This window comes from Herpailurus yagouaroundi, unplaced genomic scaffold, assembly GCF_014898765.1.
Source record: "Herpailurus yagouaroundi ecotype Mexico unplaced genomic scaffold, PumYag 569, whole genome shotgun sequence".
Lineage (NCBI taxonomy): Eukaryota > Metazoa > Chordata > Mammalia > Carnivora > Felidae > Herpailurus > Herpailurus yagouaroundi.
This window is the reverse complement of record NW_024412786.1, coordinates 6,195,542-6,217,167: the sequence shown is the minus strand read 5'-3', so window position 1 is coordinate 6,217,167 and position 21,626 is coordinate 6,195,542. Positions and strand designations below refer to the sequence as shown.

The 21,626-nt window shown below is 60.6% G+C and overlaps 1 protein-coding gene across 2 annotated transcripts in view; it reads right to left on the bottom strand.

The window, feature by feature from the left end:
* Positions 1 to 21,620, bottom strand: part of CTTN (cortactin) — a 29,814-nt gene extending 8,194 nt beyond the window's left edge. Inside the window, exons 1-11 of one of the 2 annotated variants that reach the window (XM_040466061.1) lie at positions 21,546 to 21,620; positions 16,913 to 17,054; positions 14,492 to 14,578; positions 14,290 to 14,363; positions 12,473 to 12,602; positions 9,088 to 9,198; positions 8,120 to 8,174; positions 7,292 to 7,402; positions 5,119 to 5,229; positions 4,249 to 4,359; positions 1,857 to 1,912 (exon numbers count right to left, since the gene is read on the bottom strand). In XM_040466061.1, coding sequence (XP_040321995.1) covers positions 1,857 to 1,912; positions 4,249 to 4,359; positions 5,119 to 5,229; positions 7,292 to 7,402; positions 8,120 to 8,174; positions 9,088 to 9,198; positions 12,473 to 12,602; positions 14,290 to 14,363; positions 14,492 to 14,578 — 846 coding nt within the window. In that variant the 5' untranslated portion in view covers positions 16,913 to 17,054; positions 21,546 to 21,620. The remainder of the gene's footprint in view (positions 1 to 1,856; positions 1,913 to 4,248; positions 4,360 to 5,118; positions 5,230 to 7,291; positions 7,403 to 8,119; positions 8,175 to 9,087; positions 9,199 to 12,472; positions 12,603 to 14,289; positions 14,364 to 14,491; positions 14,579 to 16,912; positions 17,055 to 21,545) is intronic. The other variant, XM_040466060.1, reaches the window with a different exon arrangement.
* Positions 21,621 to 21,626: the final 6 nt, after the last annotated feature.

Below are 21,626 nucleotides of genomic sequence, written 5' to 3'. Positions count from 1 at the left end.
GTGAGGGCAGGCGTGTCCGCCAGACGTCTGGAGCGTCCTCTCACGTCTGCTAAAACTGCTCTAAAAAAACCTGCCAAAAAGCTACCCCAAAACTACGCGTCGGCCGGCATCGGGCCATCATAACCCAAGCGTGTACTCCTCCCAAGCCCCTCACCCACCCCCCTCCTCGGCCACTGAGACGGGCTCGAGAGCCGGCAGGAGCCCCGATGTCTCTGCTGGGCCACGTTCGAGCCTCGCTGGGCCTGATCGCCCACGTTTCCCAAGGCACAAGACCCCCCCACCACCACCTCGTCCATTTTGGAGGACAAACTCTGTCCCAGCAAAGCGACAGTGTGACTGTCGGATCCAGACGCGCAGAAGGGCTCACGGAGCGTGCGGGCCATCCTCGGTTTCCCTGTCAGGGAAACAGGCCTGAGGCTCAGGATGCTGCCGGTTTTCTGACACACAAACGAGGAGAAAGGGGCCCCGAGGTGGGGAGCAGGGCAACCCAAGCTCCCCTGGCCGCCGGAAACCTCTGAGGGGGGCACGCGCCCCTGGCCCACCTGCTCTGCCCCTCCCCGGCCGGCGGCCCCCCGGTCCCGGTGCCCGCAGCACAGAGGGGTCACCGAGCCACCCTTGCCTCGTCTGCAAGGCGCGGCTGCTGGCCGTGTGACCAGACCTGCCCCATCCCGGACACCCCCTCCCAAACTGCCGGTGCGGGCCATGCCGCTTTCCAGAACACCCCACGCCACCCCCACCCCCACCCCATCCTTGAGGGAGGAGGGCGTCAGCGCCCTCCCGACTGTTCCCTGTGGGTCCCGCTGCACCACGGCCTGCCCCGTCAGCCGATTCTCCGGCACGCCGCTCAGGGTCGTCTCCGCCGCCACCCCGGGGGCTGCCGCCTCCCCATCACCGCGCCCTGCCTCCTCACTGACCACGACGCCCTCCCGATCCACCCCCCTCTCCTGGTCCCGCCTGCTGGGCACCCCTCCACCACTCCCGCCGTGGACCCGAGTCCCAGCGACCCACCTCACTCAGGGACCACCTCGCATCGCCACCCGGCTCTCAACCCCTCGTACGCATCTACTGGGACCCGGGCAGTCACCACACCTCCCCAAGCCTGTGCCCCGCCCCTCGCTCCCAGGGCCACACACGGTCATGCGTGGAGTCCCCTGGGTGATGACGTCTGTGTGGTCGGCTGTGAGTCCGACGGAACTCCAGAAGACCGGCCGTGCCACCTGTGACCACGGGCCGGGCACGGGACCGGTCTTTGAGGACACTGGAGCCACAGCCCGGGCAGTCCACGCTGACGTGGCAGGACCACAGCCACCCCGGGTGTGAGGACTGACTGGCTGAGACTCCGAAGCCACCAGAGGGGACAGAGTCCCGGTGAGAGCAACGTGCTGGCTCTGGACACTGTCCCGCGGGCCCCCTGCAGTGAGGCGAGCGTTCTGGATGCGCGTGCTCCCACACGGCAGCCAGCGCCCCCATGTGGCCGGTGAGCTCTTCTACCCCGCAGCCACGTGACCGAGGGACTCCATTTCCATTAGGTTTGCTACTGATGGGAATTCACGCGGCCACACGTCCTCAGGCTGCCCTAGCGTCTGAAGGTCCTGGTTCCGAGGGCAGCGCAGCCGCACGCCTTGGCGTTTTGTAGTGCTGCGGCTGAGCTCGGGGCCCGCCCGGGCTGCTCCCTGCCCCACAGCACGACTGTGCGGGGCCCAGCACCCGGGAAGCAGCGTTCCGAGTGTGGGTGCCTCTGAGAACAGGGCCCAGCACCCACCAGCGACGGTCCACGGGGCGGCGCGCGGCAAGGGCTCCGCAAGCTCCCGCCCCCGTCGGCCCAGCACGCCGCACCCCGGGCCGGGGCCACTCACCTTATCCATCCGATCCTTCTGCACCCCGTATTTTCCGCCGAATCCTTTGGAATAGTCTGAAATGTGGCACAACACGACACTTACTCTCAGGTCGAGCGCCAGGAGACGCGTGCAGGCAGATCCGGAAAGACCCAAGAAAATGCGCCCAGAGCGAAAAGAAACGAGAACCGCCAGACGATGGGTCTTGCCTCGCGAGGCGAGTTTCGTGGCTACAACGGTACTCAGTACGCAGGCAGGCGAGGGGCGGGCAGAAGAGAGGCGTGTGTGCGTGCTTTCCGCACTCTCCCGAGGGACAGAGGGTGCGGGGTGCGGGGTGCGGGCTGGCAGGCAGGGACAGCGAGGGGACCGCGGCCCGGGCAGGGCACCGCTTCAACAGCACAGGCTTCCGCCCAGCAACGGCTGACCGTCCCCGCCCCTTCCTTCCGGTGTCCTGCTCTGAGCGCCACAAGGAGGCTCAGACGCGGGCTCCTCTGGCTTTTTACAAGAAAAACAATTCCACGGGGAAATTCGGGCAGCCGAACACTCGTGTCGCGGCACCGCAGACCTCCGTGAGGGTCACACCGCCACGCGGCATCAACGCCACGCGGAGCCAAGGCCACGCCCAGGCCGTGCGCCGGACCAACTCAAGCGCGCGGTGCGCCTTCCCTCTCGCCCGCCCCCGGCACACGTTGCTAACGCTGGCACCGGAGGCCTGAACTCTGCCTCGGGACTCAGGGCCGCACTGCTCTCCAGCTGGGGTCCCACCCCGAACGGCTGAGTCCAGATCCTGACTGTAATCAAGTAAGGAAAAGGGGCAGCTGCCACTCAGGCTCCCGACGCCTAGAAAGTCCCTGTCCCTTTTTAGCTGTGGGCACGTACTGTCGGCTCTGTGTGAAGAACTCACACGTGACACAGGTGGTGTCCCCCAAAAACGGAGAACACACAAAAACATCCCGGCCCCAGCCAAAGACACCACCACAGAAGAAACACAGAGACCACACGGAACACGCCTGCCCCACGCCCCTCGCCGCCACCCGGCCCCTGGCCCAAGGGGTGGGGCCCGGCCGCAACCCCCACCCCCCCCCCCCCCCCCGTCTCAGAGGCAGCGAGGCAGCGCGTTCAATGGCTCCCAGTGGTCACAGTCCACAGCATGAGCTCCTGTAGAAGGCTGCTGGGAGACCAGAGACAGCCCGTCCCAGAAACTACTCACATGATGGGGTCAGAGTGACATTAACCTGCGAGCTACCGCCTCATTTTGCCAAACCCGAAGTCTGAAGGATAGAGGGGGAATGGGTGAGTGGAGGAAGGAGGGGTGCAAGTTAGAATCCCTCCAGCATAAAAGTGGGTTTCAAACACCCCCGTGCCCCTGATGAGGGATGGCGGGGAGCTCGGAAGGCTGAGCCCCTGAAGTCTGTGCTAGAAGCGGCTGCACCAGAAGGCTGGGGGGGGGGGGGGGGGCGGGGGGGCGAGGATGCCTTGCTGGGACTCGTGCTTGGCCAGTCTCTCCTTGTACTCAAACCCCACAGCACAGGAGTCCTGCCTCTCGGACTGAACACCAAATGTGCCTCCGAAACCAGCCTTGTAATCTGAAAATCCACCGCAACAGTGGGGAAAACCGAGAGAGGACGCAATTCGGTTAGAATCGTACGAGCGAGTGCACGAATCAAACGTGTCATTTAAAGAAGGCAGGGGCTCTGCCGGGCTCAGGCGCGGGAGCAGCTCCCGGGCTCATAGAGAGTCCAAAGTCAGCTCCAAGGTTACAGGACAAACTGAAACTCTTAACGCTTCAGCCAAGAGGTGAAAACAGGTTAGGAACTGCATCTGAAGTAATTCACAAAAGGCACTCCATGCTCTGAGATTCCCTTCCAGGCCCTACCCGTGCCGCAGACACGAGGGCATGTCTCTGTGCATGTGAAGAAAGACACGGTGTACAAAAGGACGGCACGGCCCCGCTTCCCGGAGTGCTGGCCTCAAGGGCGGGTGCAGGTCTGCGTCAGCCACGAAGGTGTCCCCCACCCCCACCCCGCACCCTACGGCCCAGGGACACACTTCCGAGTAGAGGCAACGTCTCCCCTCCCGAAGCCCAGCACACTCTATCAACGGAGTTCATATGCGGGCAGAAAACAGCATTCCCGAAAATGGTACGGGTCCTGCCAGGTCCTGCAGACGCACACGCGCGGGCGGGCCCTGGGCGGCAGCGGGGGGGGGGGGGGGGGGGGGGGGGCGGGGTTCATCGCTGCATTAGCTAAAGAGCTTTTCCAAAATGTGGGAGGCACAGGGCAACCCCAAACAGTGAAGATAAAACAACACGCTACAGAAATACGGCAGAAATACGGGACGTGGATGGAACTGTGGATGAAAAGAAACGAAATTCTGGAATGATCTCAAGCAGGAGCAGGCAAAGTCAGCGTACCTTTTTGGGACTCGTGCAGCTGCAATTTCTCCTGGTGATCCCAGCCAAGAGCACATTTGTCTTGTCTGTCCGTCTGCACGCCAAACTTTCCTCCAAACCCTTTCACATAGTCTAAGTGCACAAGAAAAGGCCACAAGCTAGTGTTAGCGGAGGGCACGCTTCCCACGCGGCCAAACACCCACCACGCGCCACATCCCTCCGTCCCCTCCCAGACCTTTCGCAAAACTTTGGGACGCGTTCACGAGGAGGACCTCCTCGCGGCACATCTGGAAAGCAGCCTGATCTGTTGTGTCCGTATCGCGAACGCACACACACGGGACCCCAACAAGAAGCTCCGCACAGCCTGAACCAGCACCCACGGGCCACCACGATCGCACCGTTTGCAACACAGACGTGTGGCACGTGGCCACCATTACAGGTGACTGCTCGAGTCACGGGGTCCTGGGGCCAAACAGGTGTGAAGATACAGTTTCTTGCTTAACAGCTGTGTTGGGACTTGTGTTTTAAAGCTCGATGTTTAGGGGTGCCGGGGAGGCTCGGTCAGTTGGGCGCCCGACTTGGGCTCAGGTCACGATCTTGCAGATCATGAGTTCGAGCCCCGTGTTGGGCCCTGGGCTGACGGCTCGGAGCCCGGAGCCTGCTTCGGATTCTGGGTCTCCCCTCCCCCCCCCCGTCTCTGCCCCTCCCCCACTCACACTCTGTCTCTCAAAAGTGAATAAATGTTCTAAAAAAAAAAGCTTAAAGTTCACTGCTGAATTACAGAGGGGCATCTACTCTAGGGGTGGCTGGCCACGCTTCCCGTCTCCGTTCTGGTCAACAGCACTCAGCCCGTGAACGGCGGCTGGCGAGAGCAGACACCGCGGGAGTCACCTTTCTGGGATTCGTGCTTCTCCGTCTTGCCTTGGTACTCGAAGCCCACGGCGCTTCTATCCACCTTGTCCTTGTCGATGCCAAACTTGCCCCCGAAGCCCTTGGAGTAATCTGCAAACGAGGGCGGCACCGTTTTCGCAGCAGCAACGCAGTCGAGTGCGGGGACCTCTGAGAAAACGCTTCTGTCGCCCGAGCAAAACCGAAACAAACCCAACAAGGATCCCTCGGCCGCAGCGGAAGGTCACTAGCAGGGGGGACCCTGGAAGGCGTCACTTGTACGTGTAGGAACAGAAACGTCCAGAGTAGCAAACAGAGCAGACGAACGGCTATCGAATCTTCCCTGCGCTCCAAAGGAGATCAGAAGCAGGCGCGTTACCAAGCTTCTGAGGTCGAGACGAGCCACGGAGGCGCCGCGGCGAGCTGTCGAAAGGTCACCCTGCTTCACGAACTAAAGCCAGCAGAGGTGCACCGGTGGCACCTCCAAAGGAGGAGGACACGCACGAGGCATCTTCCAGAAACCTCACTTCCCCGCAAAGCTAAGTCACGGAAATACACGGCCTGATACTTAAGCACGGCTCCCCCAGGGACACGTGCGCGGAACAGAATGCGAAGATCAGAACCCTCAGGAGGCCCAGGGGCTGCCGAGGAACCCCGTCTGCCCCAGGCACGTGGGCTCCCGCCACCCGACTTCCCGCAGGCGGTTTCTGCTCCTCACTGCCACATCGGGGAGAGAGTCTGAACAGCACCGAGAGGGATCCAAGAGCAGGCCCTGATCGGTAGGGTCACAGTGGGCAGAGGGGCCCGGGTAGCAGGCAGGGGCTGCGCACTCCAGGGCCAAGACTGCGGCCTCAGGGCAGACGGGCAGGCCTGAGACAGGAAGCACCCCGCGGGCCCACCGGCAGCTTCCCTGGGTAAATGCCGAGCCGGTGGTGTTCCCAGTGGCGGGGTTTAACCTTGTCTTTTAAAGAAACCCGGGTTTTTAAACAATATAGCGAGCTCTCTGTTTGTAACGGTTGGCAATTATTTTTAAAAACTTAAATGTGCAGGGGCACCTGGGTGGCTCATTTGGTGAAGCATCCGACTCTGGGTTTCAGCTCAGGTCACAATCTCCTGGCTCACAAGTTCAAGCCCCGCGTCGGGCTCTGCACTGACAGTGCGGAGCCTCCTTGGGCATCTGTCTCTGCCCCTCCCCCAATTATTCTAAATAAGCAAATAAATAAATACACAAGAATATTCAAACGTGCAGGGGTGCCTGGCTGGCTCAGTTGCTGGAGCACGTGACTTGTGACCTCAGGGTTCTAAGTCTAAGCAGCACGCTGCACGTAGCAATTACTGAAAAAAGATAAAATCTTAAAAAAATGTAACGTGCACGCGAAATAAACGCAAAAGAGCCAACAATCCGCGGCCTCTGCAGGAAGGTACCGCGTCTGTAGGGCACCCCGCACGGATGCAGCAGTCTGTCACCGATGCCTGGCAGGGGATCTAACCAGGGACAGGAAGACCAGCCTGGCCTGCAAGGACCCTCTGCCAGCATCCACCAAATTTTAAAGTCAAGGTCCTGTGACCCGGCAGTTCCTTTTCTGGGAATTTACTCTTCTGAGTAATCACATACGTCTATGACACAAGAGAACAAGATTTTTAACTCCAAAAACCACCAAGAGGGGAGCCTGGGTGGCTCAGTCGGCTGGGCGTCCGACTTCGGCTCAGGTCACGATCTCGCGGTCCGTGAGTTCGAGCCCCGCGTCGGGCTCTGTGCCGACAGCTCAGAGCCTGGAGCCTGTTTCAGATTCTGTGTCTCCCTCTCTCTCTGACCCTCCCCTGTTCATGCTCTGTCTCTCTCTGCCTCAAAAATAAACGTTTAAAAAAAAAATAAAAAATAAAAATAAAAAAAAATAAACCACCAAGAGCCTGAATCCCATGGTCCAAAGAAGAACGACCTGGCTCGGCAGACTACAGGCCCTTCACAGGACGGGGCTGAGTTGCCGTCCGAAGGACGACAAACCCCCTGGGCCCACGGAAGAGACAGGAGGGCCCTCACACATTCAGGTAAAAAGGCTGCGGGCGTGTAATGTGAGCCAGTCTCCCCGGGGCTGGTTCTGGGGATGCGGGAGGCCGGGGACACGGGGGGACACGGGGGGCCCCGAGCGGGGAGGGCGTGCCGCCGCAGGCCGACCTTTCTGCGACTCGTGCTTCTCCGTCTTGCCCTGGTAGTCGAAGCCCACGGCGCTCTTGTCCACGCGGTCCGCCTGCACACCGTACTTGCCACCAAAGCCACTCGAGTAATCTGAGGGGACAAGACAGGGGTCGGGGACAAAGCCCAACGACAGACTGTTCACTTGTCAACGACTCACGACAGCAACATTCCGGAGTTAGGAGTCACCGGGAGATGAGGCACACGTTTGAAAACGCCACCCACGGCCACACACCAGTGAGCAGGGCTCGGCCTACAAGCTTGCGTCCCGGGCAGCGAGGACCCCAAGCCTGTGACGGGCACCTGCTTCCCGGGGCAGAAGCGAGCCGTGTTCTCACTCGGGAAAGTAACCGTCTGGAAGCTACGTGGCTGCGATCCCTTTCCAAAGGGACAGGAAATGTCCGCGCCCTGGCTCATCTGATGACAAGCAAGAGGCAGAAGTCACCAGCTTGCTCGAGACACATCAAGTGCCCAGAGAAGGTGACACGCTTTCGCCGGTAAAAAAGGTTCTAAAAGGCACACCGTAAAGGTCAGCCAACGCCGTGTCAGAGAGCACGCGTGCGCAGTAAAAGTTGAGCCATCGTTGATTTACAGGCTCGCGTTTCCACTGTTGGGGGGACGTTGGCGTTTCACGAAGCGGGCCCCAGAGCCGGCCATCCAGGGAACACCGCTCAGAAAGACAGCCTCCGCGGCGGCGACGCGGGACCCAGACACCTGGAGAGCACAGTCCTCCCCGGAGGCGACACCGCCTTCCCCAGGGCACCACCCCCGGGGACATCGCCCTCCCCCCACCTCGGCCGCAGGCCTTACCTTTCTGCGAGGCGTGTTTCTCGGTTTTCCCCTGGTATTCAAAGCCCACAGCAGACTGCAAACAGGGAAACACGTTTTTAGAGGTCTCCAAAACGGTTCATCCGAACCCCGAATACACGTGAAAAGTTCGGAACCACGAACCATGTTCGCGTTTTACCTCCGATTCCCTAAGCCAGGGGCAGGCCTAACACCCAAAGCTCCGGGCGTGGAAATTCGCTGCCACAAAATGTTCAGCAACGCCCAGCAGGCAGTGCGGGCGGACCCGCAGCCCCCGCAGCCCCCGACGCCGGCCCGGGCGACCCCCCGCCGCCACAGGGACGCCTGCTTTTCACGCGGGCCCTTCCAGGAACAACACTAACAGCAGTAGCGAGAACGGGCACGGCGGCGGCATCGGCACACACGGCCCCGGGAGACGGGAATCCCCATGGCCCCGTTTCACAGGCCGTTCACGCAGAACCGCGGCAAACGGGCTGTAACGCCTGAGTGCAGACAGACGTTGAACTCCAAAATCCAGCTGCCGTGATATAAAACAGGGTCCAGACGGCCTTTGCTCAGAGACTGAGAGGCTGAGGCCCAGAGGTGCCAGGCGGCACCCGGACGCCGGGCCTCAGCCCTGGATTGGGCGCGCGCGTGGCCCTCTGAACACCGCCGCGTCGGGGACATCCGTGCAGGGAGGGTGGCTAGACATGGTCCCCAGGGGCACGTTCTTGGGCAGCGGAAGGCTATCCTGGTCCGTCCGATCAGCGGGTGCCAACGTGGGGGACTCGCACAGGAGCCAGGGCGTTCCTGCTCTCACGTCGTAACCTGACCCATCATCTCAGAGCCAGGGATCGGGGGGCTTCTAGAAGCCTGGACGCCCACCCCACAGTCCTGCATCAAGGCGCTATCTTGAGCGGCCCAGAGGACGCCCCGGTCTAGAGGGAGGGGCCCCATCACCCGCGCTCTGGTGCCCCCGACGCCTCACTCACCTGGTCAACTCTGTCCACCTGGACACCAAACTTGCCTCCAAAGCCCCGGACGGAGTCGACCTGGGAGCAGTGCTTGGAGAGCTTCGACTGATACTCGTGGCCGACAGCTGACTGAAACAGGTCACAGAGAGAAGGTGTCCGTGTCAGACACCCCCGTGGCACGGCCCACGGGGAACAGGCCCCCACGTGCGGTCCACGCCAGGGCTCCTCCCCGAAACACGCCCGGTGCGCAAGCCGGCAGAGGGGGGGAATCCCCGAAGCCACCCGAGACCCTGCCGGGTGGGGGCTTCTGATGTGACGGGCGCGGGCAAGGGGCCACGAGGCCAGTCCCGTGCAGAGCCCAGCCTGACACCCGGCACCCCCAGATGGCGATACAGTCGCTCGCTCTGCTGAAGCGAGGCACCCGCCTGCCGCGTGGCGCAGGAAAGAGGACCCGAGATACCCGCCGACAGACGGAGACGCAGACTCGCGCTCTCGGGGGTGACACGAGCTCGGCCGCTCCACAGAGCCACCGCAATCGCGACACCCACCCCGTCCACCCACAGGGTCCCCCACACGGTAAAGTCGGGGCGTCCCGCCACCCTGGCCTCCGCAGGGTCAGCCACCCGGGGCCTCGGCGCCACACCGGGCGCTACAGCTGTTGGTGAACAAAGCTTCTGGAACGCAGCCCCCACCGTGCATTTACATATGAGGCCGCCTCTGGGATCCGACCACCGAGTTCGGTAAATGCCAGATGCCCACAGCCCGCGAAGCTGAAAAGACTGACGACCAAGCTCCCGGGCGGCCCCCGACCCCGCCCAGCCTCCCGGCACCAGGCTCTGTCCCCAGCGTGGACGGCCCGGACGCCTGACCGAGTGTCGGCATCTGAACCTTCCTTCTTACGGCCGACAGTCTCGCCGCCTGGGACGCGGCGCGGACGGCCCTCCGCCTGGTCTCCCCGGGGCTGCACAGGACGCCTGGGTCAGGAGGAGCCGGGGCGGAGGCGGAACTCGGGGGGCCGTCTCAGCACGGCGCAGGGGAGAGAGCGGCCGAGCTTCACTCGAGGCCTCAGAGCCGGGCCTCGCTCTCCCCTCCCCAGCTCCACTCTGATGTCCGTCCTGCCTGGAGACCGGAGGCACACGGACCTCCCAGGGCCTCCAGGCTCCCACTCAAAGGTGCTGACAAAGCCCCCCCAGGGGACCGGGGCCCAGCGGCTGCCACGCCTGCCAGACCACACTCCTCGCGCAAACACGTGCCTGCCGGAGCGGGGTTTTGTTCTCCGAGTCTCCGTCACGTTCTCCTCAAATCTTAACCCAGAGATCTCTGGGCTCTTTCCAACTCAGAGCGGACAAGTTACGGATAACTTGAGTCATGTGTCTTTGGAGTCTCATTTTTTTTTTAAGCTTCTTTACTTATTTTGAGAGAGACGGACGTAGCGCGAGTGGGGGAGGGGCAGAGAGATGGGGAGAGAGAGAATCCCTAGCAGGCTCTGCGCTGTCAGCAGAGAGCCCGACGCGGGGCTCGAACGCACAAACCGCGAGATCGTGACCTGAGCTGAAACCAGGAGCCGGGACTTAAGCGACGAGCCACCCAGGCGTCCACGGAGTCGCGCTTATTTCTGACAACAGGTTGGTCCAATCGTGCCCCCGGGAGCTGCAAGCTAACCTTGCCTACGGGTGCAGTGAGGCACGGAGGGAGGGGCTGCGAGCCCATGGGAGCACCCCCACCGCATTCATTCCTAAGGGGAGCCCCCCCCCCCCCCCCCGCCACACCGGCTGTAGACACCCGAGCGTTTCCCTGAGCCGTCTGGGCACCGTCACTGTCACTCGTGAGACACCGCTGAGCCTGCCCGGTGCCGGGCCAGGCATGAGGTGAGGAGGACAGGTCCCAGCCCCGGAGAGCGTCCACGGAAAGGCGGCGACGTCCAGAGGGAGCGGAGGCCCACAGGGAGAAGGCACGGGGGAAAGGCAGCTGCAGGCAGGCTGGCGGGAAGGAGGGCTCCCCGGGGAAGCTTCGGCGACTAGAAAGGCCGGAGCCCAAGGCGTTGGGAGGACAAGAGCGGCAGAGAAGCCAGAAGTGACAGCCGTGTCATCACTGCCATCCGATAGCTTCATCATTTGCCCCAACGTGCCGCTATTCCAACCCAGACCTGGGGACCCAGACAGACCACGAATTTCTCTCTGCTTTAACTCCCCACAACACCACGGGCACAGGCTTTGTCTGGGGTAGGGAAGGCTTCTACCTGTTTCTCTCCTGTCCTAAGCACGTGGGGCCGGGGGCCGGGGGGGAGGGTTTGTCTGTTCGTACTGCAAAAGGCCACCAGGCTTCTTCTTTAGAACCCGAAGATTATTCTGCTCCCCACCCTGCCTGTCTAGACACCTCCGGGAAGGACAGTCACACCAGGAGACGTCCCCATCTGTTTCCTGCAGCTCACTCTTGGTCCAACCCCAGCTTAGGCAAATCCGGGACCTGGCGTGGGGGGCCCACGGGCCCCCCACGCATCTGCTCTGTGCTAACACCCGCAGCGTGGCACGCGGGGACACAGCGGTGCCATTCCGCACTCGGCCCAGACACGGACTCCGATCCGGGCAGGTCTCGGATCACAGAAGTTCCAGATCAGCTGACAGTTTCCCTTGTACGCAGAACAGAGGCAGACGGCTGTCGGGTCAGGACGTCGCGCTGGTCAACCCGGGAAATTCACGTCTACGGGGAGGTCTGCGGACCGTACGCAGGAACCTCACTTGGGAAACACGTGACCCACCACCCCTACTCCGTATCCTCTCGCAGGGGGGTGGTGAGCAGAGCTGATCTGCTCCCGGTCTCTCAGGACAGAGAAGCAAAGTGCCAGCCGAGGCTGATGCGTTCAGTCGACCACGATGATGCCGTGTAGCCGGGTGGCAGAGAAGGCTCGCCTGCTGCCCTCAGGGAGTGCTCTCTCCCGGCCTCACGGCCAGTGACTCTACACAGAGGGCCGGGCCATGCTCCTCCGTGAAGGTCACCGATGTCTGGAGGACAGCGAGGCTCCTGCTGGCTGAAGGCTCGCCCGCGCCGTGAACGAGAGCCCCCCGGTCTGGTTCTGGTCCGCAGACCGGCTCAGGTGAGGCTTGTGGTGAGCCGTGGGCAGCAGGGACGCCGACACCCACGCTCAAGGCAGCCCTGGGCTGCCGTCCTCACCCCAGAGCCCCTCCCCCCCCGACCCAGGCCAGCCGCCACATCACCCACACCCCGGCAACCGTGCGAATCCCAAAAGAGCTTCTAAGACACAGGAGCCCTCGTGAGGAAGGTCGGTCCACAGAGGGCATCTCACCTTCTCCGCGCTGACGCAAGGCTTTTAGCCAAGAGGTCTGGGCCCCTACCTCGCCAGCCCCGTCCCGGCCGAGGACCGGCACGCAATGCCATCGCCTACCTTGTCCATGCGGTCCTGCTCCACGCCGAACTTCCCGCCGTAACCGTGAGAGGCTTTTGGTCCCGTTTCAAGCTCCTTCTCCTTCAGGCTCTGGTGTTCTTGAAAAACATTCTCTCTCAACTTGTGTATGCTGGAAGGGGAGGGAAGGGGAGGGAAGGGGAGGGGAGGGGAGGGGAGGAGAGGGAAGACACAGACACAACTGAGAGGGCGGGCGGCGGGACCGCGTGGCCCCTTTCCTCCACGCCCCCAGTCCCTGCCTTCGCCGGGCTCCGGGCTCCCTTCCTCCGCCAGCCGGCCCATCCGGTCAGCAGAGCTCAGAGTGACGCTTACAGGGAAAAAGGAACTAATCTGTGCTGGGCCAGTGAGTCATCCCAAATCCAAGAGTGGCCGCGCTAAAACGTGAGTTTTTCTCTGATTTCTTACGGAGAAGAGGTTCTCTTTCCTCAGGTAGCGGGATCAGGAGAAGCCCTTCTGCCGGCATCACCTCACGGCACAAGCGGAAACCAAGCCAACGGTCCCGTATCCCAGAGACCCTGAGGACGCTGCTCAAAGACCGTGAGACGCAACGTGGAGACCACGTCTCTACTTGAGGTGTTACTGCTTTTACCTACTCCAAGGTGACACGAGAGACTTTCAGAATTTATCATCTAAAGCCACTTTCTACTTTTAACACCGGGGACAGCGAAGCGGATCACAAGACGTGGCCAAGATGTGGCAGGTCAAGAAGCTTCTAGAGCTGCCACCATCAGGGGACCATAAAGTGGCACAAAGGCCACCCCACAGGGCCGTCCAGGGGTCACCGTGTCCACACATCTGGACAATCCCAGAGTGCACTGAAAAAGCAGACCACGGCCCAGTGCCCTCGGCGGGGTGGGGGGAGATACTGTTCCAACACCTGGAGGGGCCACAGGGCGCCGACGACCGTCCCAGGGGCTCACGCGGCATCCAGCACGTTTCGAAGCCACGGGAACAGAAACAACGAGGGAGCAACGGTGACTTCACCAGCTCGGGAGTCGGCTCCCAGGGCCTCAACGTCCTCGCGTGGCTTCTGTGGAAGGTGTGGGCTCAGCAAGTCAGGGAGGAACCAACACTTGGGTCAAAAATACCCACGCTACAGACTTCACCCTCTTTTGGGGATGATTTCCTGGCTCTGCCTCAGCCAAGAACAGCTTCATTTTCCCGAAAGATACGGGGCCAAGGAAGACAAACCCCGCAGGTGACCCGGACAGATCACAGGGACGGCCCTTCACGGCAGGGACGGGAGGGTTCAAGCGGAAGGCGGTGCGGCCTAAATGAAAGTCTGAGCACAGTTTCAAGGCTTTTACGTACACTTCCTGACAAGGAAACACCACCGGAAGGAGCAGGGCCCACTCTCCCGCGGGACAATCCCTCAGCTCTATTTGGGGCCTTTCGGGAGAACACGATGCTCAGAATCCAGCTCCCCGGTACCCCACGGGCAGTGACAAAGCAGGAAAATTAGAGTCGTGGGGGTGGGGGGTTTAAGGCGTAAGGTATTCGAACCCACCATGTGGGGCAGGAACCCCCCACCTGCAGACCGCGTGGGAGACCGCGTCCCTCAGAGATGCTAGAATCGTCAATACAAGAACCGTTTGTGACGGGAGCTTCTCAGCGACCACGTATACGTGCAAACACACGGAGAGAAGCATGGAATCGCGTCTCGCGGGAACCTCAGCTCGCGAGACAGGCCGAGCCGTGCCAGCGTGCATTCACAGAGAAGCTGGGTCTCCCCCCCCCCACCGGTCTGCATCTTCGCCCTTCAAAAGGCCGATTTCACACCAACATTAAGAGTCTCTTACTTGATGTGCTCCTGGTGCCCAGACCCTTGCACAGTCTTGGCCCCCCATCTCTGCTCCTTCTCACTCACGTCGTTCTGGAAAGAGAAGTCAGTGAGGAGTGAGGCCCACGCGGGCCTTGTAAGACACACGGACAACCCGAACGGAAACAGGAAGAAAATCACTTCTGGGAAAAGTGACACAGAGGTAGGCTGCTGACTCATACCACAAAATCGGGGTCGGTCTCCCAGTCATCGGCGCCCCCGTCGTCCTGGGGGATGGTCACGGCGTGGCCCGCCGAAGCTTTCCACATCTGAAAGAGCAGGGCCCGGGGTCAGAGAGGCTTGGGAGAACGGCTCTTAGAGGCCAGCCGACAAGCTCTCTGGCCACAGCATGACAGCTCGGAGCTCGGGGGGCTGGGCGGCCGGGCCACCAAATGCCCACCCACAACCCCGTGCGGGAATGACATCAGACGCAAAAGAAACATCGTGTGAGATTTCTAACACCGCTCTCAAGTGGCATCTAAGACCCATCAGAGACACTCCAGCTTCAACTCAAGTAGGAAAGTGTTCTGGAAAATAAGAAAGTCACGCGTGCATTGACATCATCCACGAAGAATACATCCCTCCAGGGGCGCCTGGGTGGCTCCGTCGGTCAAGCATCCGACTTCGGCTCGGGTCATGATCTCACGGTTCGTCGGTTCGAGCCCCGCGTCGGGCTCTGTGCTGACGGTTCAGAGCCTGGAGCCTGCTTCGGATTGTGAGTCTCCCTCTCTCTCTGCCCCTCCCCTGCTCACACTCTGTCTCTGTCTCTCAATAAATAAATGTTAAAAATAAAAAAAAAAATTAAAAAAAAAAAACAAAAAACACATCTCTCCAGGGGCACCTGGGGGGGTTGGGCTCAGTCTGTTAAGCATCCAACTTTGGCTCAGGTCACCATCTTGCCGTTCATGAGTTCTAGCCCCACGTCGGGCTCTGTGCTGTTGGCGCAGAACCCGCTTCGGATCCTGTCTCCCTCTTTCTCTGCCCCTCCCCCGTTCTCGCTCACGTTCTCTCTCTCTCTCTCTCTCTCTCATGGGCTGTTCCCTCCTCCTCCAGCACGTCAGCGCCGGAAGGGGCCATCTGGCACAGAGACCGGGGACAGCGGCCTCACACCTGAACAAGACAAGACTTTTACCGACTGCGAAGGTAAAATCGAACTTTTAAGGATTTCAAGAGAAACCTATGTGTGCGAACGGGCTCGTTTTCCACACAAGTACTGGTAAAATTTCACCTCGGCCAGGAAGCAACTGAAACACTGTTTTAAGTTGATCACCCAGGAGTTCCAGCCACGTTTCTCAACCGGGGACACCCAGTGGGCGCTTTGTGGGGTGCCACACGGGTGCTCCTGTGGCTTGAATTCAGCCACAACGAAAGCCCGTCTGGACCCGCCCCCTCCAGCTCTACTGGGTCTCAAGTCCAAATCCGGGTGGCAGCGAGGGGCAAATCAGGGCACAGCTCTCACATCCCCAGATGCGACTCCTGTCACTGTCTCCTGAACAGGCAACAGTTCGCTAGCAGGTAAGGCAGGATCCACACTGTCCCCTCAAGGCCACCTCAAACCTCGCTCCCTTCTGTCTAGGTGTCGCAAAGCCCGGCAACAACTTCCCAGATGTAATCTGCTGTTGACACGAAGTAGAAAAAAAAAGGTTTTTTTAACGTTTATTTGTTTTTGTGAGACAGAGAGAGACACAGTGCGAGTGGGGGAGGGGCAGAGAGAGGGAGACACAGAATCTGAAGCAGGCACCAGGCTCTGAGCCATCAGCACAGAGCCCGATGCGGGGCTCGAACCCAAGAACCATGAGATCATGACCCGAGCCGAAGTCGGACGCTTAACCGACTGAGGCACCCAGGTGCCCCTGTTGACACGATTTTAGACAGCAAACAGACTCAACTCTCAGCCCGGGAGGGGCAAACCAGACTATGGTCCTGGGGCGCCCATTCACAAAGGAAAGAATGGATGACCGCAAGTCGCGATATTTGCCCCCAGTCTCTTCGTCTCCAGTCAAGTGTGCCCCGTGGCCCCGAGCTGGAAAGAGGCCACCAACTGCAGGACTTCAGCTGTCTGCGGTTCGGGCCAGAGGAGACAGTCACATGAAAGGACAGGGTCTCTGGGGAGGGCCGGTGAGGCCAACTCTCCCCAGAAGGTGAAGGCGAAAGAGATCTCTGCCCGTTGCTCTAGACTCATCAGGAAAACACAGCAGGGCCCCACCTTCCCTGGTCCTTCTGGAAGCCAGCTTCATCAGAGGGCAGAGAGAGCACCTGTGCCTGCCTCCTCACATCCTGCCTGGGAGCCGCACCCACCGTCCACCCGCTTCCTGCTCCCCAGCTCAAGCTCTCTTTCGAAACCACAGGCCACACTGGAAACTGGGCGTGACTTCTTAAAAGTCATTGACTCGTTTATTCGCAAGTAATCTCTACACCCAACATGGGGCTCGAACTCAGGACGCGGTGACCCCAAGGCCAAGAGTCACGTGCTGTTCCAACAGAGCCAGCCAGGCACCCTCCTGACTTTACTTTTTACGTAAACAACAAAATATCCTCCCAGCAAATTACTGTCCCGACAGACCCAAAGGGAATCCCCTCCCCTTCCCGGCTCAGGGACTCACCCCGGTGGCCCCGAGGGAGAGGACACAATGGCGACAAGGCACAGACCTTTCTTCCCGCCCCAAGGTGAAAGGCTGCTCACAGGTCCCTGTCTGAAACGCGGTGATCCGATGAGGAAATCCCAGGCATCTGGAGCGATTCCGTCTGTAACACGATGAAGAAGAAAAGCTCAGGAGGGCGTCTGCCGCCAGGCTCTCTGGGCAAGTCGTCACGCGTGCAGAGCCTCTCAGGAATCTGTGACCTCCTCCCGCACGTCACACGGCTTTGGGAAGAAATCTGAGAGGAGGGAGGGAGGGAGCGCACTCTACTAACCAAAAAGCTCAACCGGTCTCCGGACACATTGAGAAAATACAGAAAACAACAAGTCTCCAAAGATTTATAGCTGCCTAAAGTTTTCCCTTCGTGCAAACAGAAATTATTGCTGCAGACTGCCAGCATACATCTTCTGTCGGCCTTCTAAACAACGACATTGCTGGGGCGCCTGGGTGGCTCAGTCGGTCGAGCACCCGACTTCAGCTCAGGTCACGATCTCACGGTCCGTGAGTTCGAGCCCCGCGTCGGGCTCTGGGCTGACGGCTCAGAGCCTGGAGCCTGCTTCCTATTCTGTGTCTCCCTCTCTCTCTGCCCCTCCCCCGTTCATGCTCTGTCTCTGTCTCAAAAATAAACGTTAAAAAAAATTTAAAAAAAAAATTGTTAAAAGTAATAAAATCTATTACCGTGAGTTAACACACACACACACACACACACACACACACACACACACACACAGAGGGCCACCTGGGTGGCTCAGTCCGTTTAAGCATCCGACTTTGGCTCAGGTCATGATCTCAAGGTTCGTGGGTTCGAGCCCCGCGTGGGGCTGTGTGCTGACAACCCGGAGCCTGGAGCCTGCTTCGGATTCTGTGTCTCCCTCTCGCTCTGCCCCTCCCCTGCTCACACCCTGTCTCCCTCTCTCAAAAATAAATAAACATTAACAAATAAATAAGCTAAGAAAACCTCTCTGAAAGGGACCGTGATGCGGCCGGGAGACACACGGCACGGGGACTGCTGTCTGGATGAGAAGCGGGGTGACTCAGGAGCAAGGGAGAAGCTGGCTGCACTTCTAATGAACGGTTACGGTTACTGCACAGAGATCAAGACTCCAATTAGTCAAGCCACCGACTCCCCACCGACTCCCGAAAACGATACGGCAGCCTCGACAGGCACCGCACGGTTGGACATTACGGAGCAGAGGAAGAAAGTCCCCTCGTTCCCTAGAAACAAGCCAGTCCCGAGCAGGCGCCGCTTACACCCGCGAGCAGCTCCGTCACAGACCAGGAGCCACAGCGGCGGTGCTCTGCCAGCCTTCCTCATGCTCCATTTCCTACTGAGTTCCTGACCCTACGATTCACGCCCGCCTTCTCCTCAGTCCCCTCTGGACACCCTAACTTCTGCAGGCTGCTCCGCACACGCCAGGTACCGAAGTTGTTATCGTCATCAGCAAACATCTAGAAACATCCACACAAGAGCAGCTAGTGATAGCCTCGCATCTACAACAAACTAGTACCCCCTCCAAATTCCAAATTAAAAACAATTTTTTTAAAAAATATCGCAAGGATAACTAAAAATGTAAAAGCCTGCATATTTTTTTGCACCCAAACATAATGCCTTTGGCCCCCTACCTCACACCGTACACAAAAACCGGTCAAAGATCTAAAATTTAAGCGTAAGCTATTAAGCTCTTACAAGGAAACACAGGAATAGATTTTCATAACATCAATTTGGCAACAGTTCTTAGCACGAAGAAGACGAAATGTGAAACTGTGCTTCAGAAGCCGCCATCCAGAGCGTGAGGACAATTCACAGAACAGGGGAAACTGTTCCCTAGTCCCATGTCCAAAACAAGTCAGGAATTCCTGCAACTGCATTAATATAAAGGACACTTAACCACACTGCCAAACGGGGAAGGACCTGAATAGACGTCTCCCCAGAGATATGAGAGCTACTCGCATAAGCTACTAGCTACTAAGCTCACAAAAGACACCCGGGATGGTGAACCGTCAAGGAAGCGCAACTCGAGCCACGGCAGATACCGAGCCTCTCGTTCCAGGATGGCTGAAACCAAAGACACAGCCAATAACAACTTGGAGGGGGGTGTGAAGAAATCGGAACCGCCTCACCCCACGGGTGGGAATGCAAAGCGAGGCACCGTGTGGCAGGTCCTCAGAAGCTTAAACACAGTTACCAAATGACCCTGGGGTTCCAACCCCCAGAGACGGACGCGAGAGAAACGACAACTTCCGTCCGCACAGCAGCCTGCACGGACCGTGCACGGTATCCTTCACGACAGCCCCAGAGCAAACACGATGCCAACGCCCGTGTCACGTAACCGGCCCACGTGAGCCACTAGTAGGAGGGAATAGGATCTGGCAAGAAACGGGAGTGAAGGCCGGATGCCCCGCGACGCGATGACGTGAAAAGACACGAAGCAAAGCAGCCAGATGGCGAAAGACCGTGTATTACACGGTCCCGCGTACGTGCAATGTCCAGAGCTACCAAGTCTACGGAGACGAAAAGTACACGGGTGGCTGCTGGCGCTGGAGGGAGGGTAACAGGGCCAGAATTGCCCTGAAACTCATCGTGGCGACCGATGGCTGCTCAACTCTGTGACTACACTAGAAGACCATTTAATGGAACCTTTACAAAACCTTTTTTTAATGCTTATCGCATGTTTGAGACAGAGAGAGACAGAGCACGAGCAAGGGCGGGGCAGAGAGAGAGGGAGACACAGAATCCAAAGCAGGCTCCGGGCTCCGGGCTGTCAGCGCAGAGCCCGACGCGGGGCTCGGACTCCTCAACCGGGCGATCACGACCCGAGCCGAAGTCGGACGCCCAACCGACCGGGCCACCAGGTCGCCCCTTAATCGAACCCTTTAAATGAGTGAACCACACGGTATGTGAATTATATCTCAATGAAACGGTCACCCAGAAACACTGTTCGCTGTTCACCGTGAACAGACCTTCCTTGCAAACGTCACACGTGCCCACCGACACCACACCAGCATGAACTCAGCTCGCGCGGCCACACAGAGTGGCAAACTCTACAGGACAAAGTTTCAGATGATGGGACACAATTCACTTTGCAGCAACCTCGCTACCTTCGCTGGGGCAGAGGGGCAGAGAGGCAGAGAGCGAGAAGGCATCTGAGCAGCCAACACAGGGGTCTCGGATGCCCGCGCCTGGCCAGAGGAACGCCCCGGGGGGGGGGGGGGGGGCTGGGCCTGTGTGCCCTCCTCTGCTCAGAGCGCCCGCGTGCACACCCACAAGGTGAAGGCCAGGGACTGTGACCCAGTCCACCCGTGGCTGGCACAGGGCAACGCAGGGCAGGGCCCGGAAGACTCGCGCACTCAGCCACGCCCTTTCTGAGCACCTTACCTGTGCTGCCCGGCAACCACCAAAGTCTGAATCACCAAACACACGCACTTAATTAAAAGTGTTCTAAAGACGAGCCCATCCAAATGCTTCCACTGGAAGGCAAGGGCTGTAGTGACTGGTGGGAGACCTAGGGTCAAACCGGAGTCGGCATCCCCTTCCCCCTTTATTCCTGGGTCCGGAAGTGACCTTCAGGACGCTTCCCGCTCCTTCGGGATCTGGGACTGCTTTTCCGAGAGAGAGCCAGAGAGACACCGGGGCAGTGACTCACCAGGCGGTCAGAGGGGGCAGGACAGGAGGGGCCTGCCCGACAGCCCCGGGCTGGCCGGGCCTGCTGGGCGGAACCCCGCGGCCAGAACCCAGGGGGTTAATCCCTGAAGGAGCGCGGCGCCCGCAGGGCGGGCCGGGGAGGGGAAGCCTCCAGAACTGCGCTCAGCGGAAAATGGCATTCCTCCCCGAGAGGCCCCACAAGGCCACGGATTCCAGCCCGAGGAAGCCCGGGCCCCCCTCCCCCCCCCCCCCCCCCCCCCCCCGCCCCTCCAGCGGGCGGATCGCGCGCCCGTAACGTGCAAGCGATGGAAACAGAGCACGCAGAAAGCCCCAAAGCACCTTTCCGGTGACTTCCAACATACCCAGAGGAGGGGCCGCCCCAAATTTAGAGCCTCCCAACTTGCCGCAGGGGCGCACGTCGCCGCACTCCCACTGACCTGATTGCACAACCTCGCGGAAGGTGGGGGCTGCGGGAGGACCCCGACCCCTCGGATCCGCCCCTCCCCTGCCCCCGCGACCCCGGCCGCTCCCCGCCGGATTCTCGCCTCTGGGACCCCGCCCCGCCGACCCCGGCCCCCTCCCCGCCCGTCCCGGGCCCCTCCCTCCCCCCCGACCCCGTTCCTCCCCCACAGGGCCCCTCTCCCACCCCACCTCGCCCAGACCCCCCGGCCCTCCCCCCTCCCCTACAGCGCCGAGGCTCCCCACCCCCGTCGCACCCGCCCGGCCCCCGTCCGCTCCGCAGCCCCGACCCCACACCTCAGCCGCCCGCCCGGCCCGGGGACGCCTCGCCCGAGCTCCCCCCGCGCCCGAAACCGCGAGCGGAAGAGCGGCGAGACCGCAGCGACCGCCGCTTCCTTCCCGTTCCGGGGCTGGCGGCGCCCGAGGGACGAGGCAGAGAAGCCGGCCGCCCCCGCCCCCTTCCCTCCCCACCCGGAGGAGGCCGCGCTCGCTCACCGCCGCCTGGGGTCCGTCCGGGCCCGCTCGGTCCCGGCCCCGCCGCGCCCGCTGCTCCCGGCGCCCGGCTCCGCTTCCGGT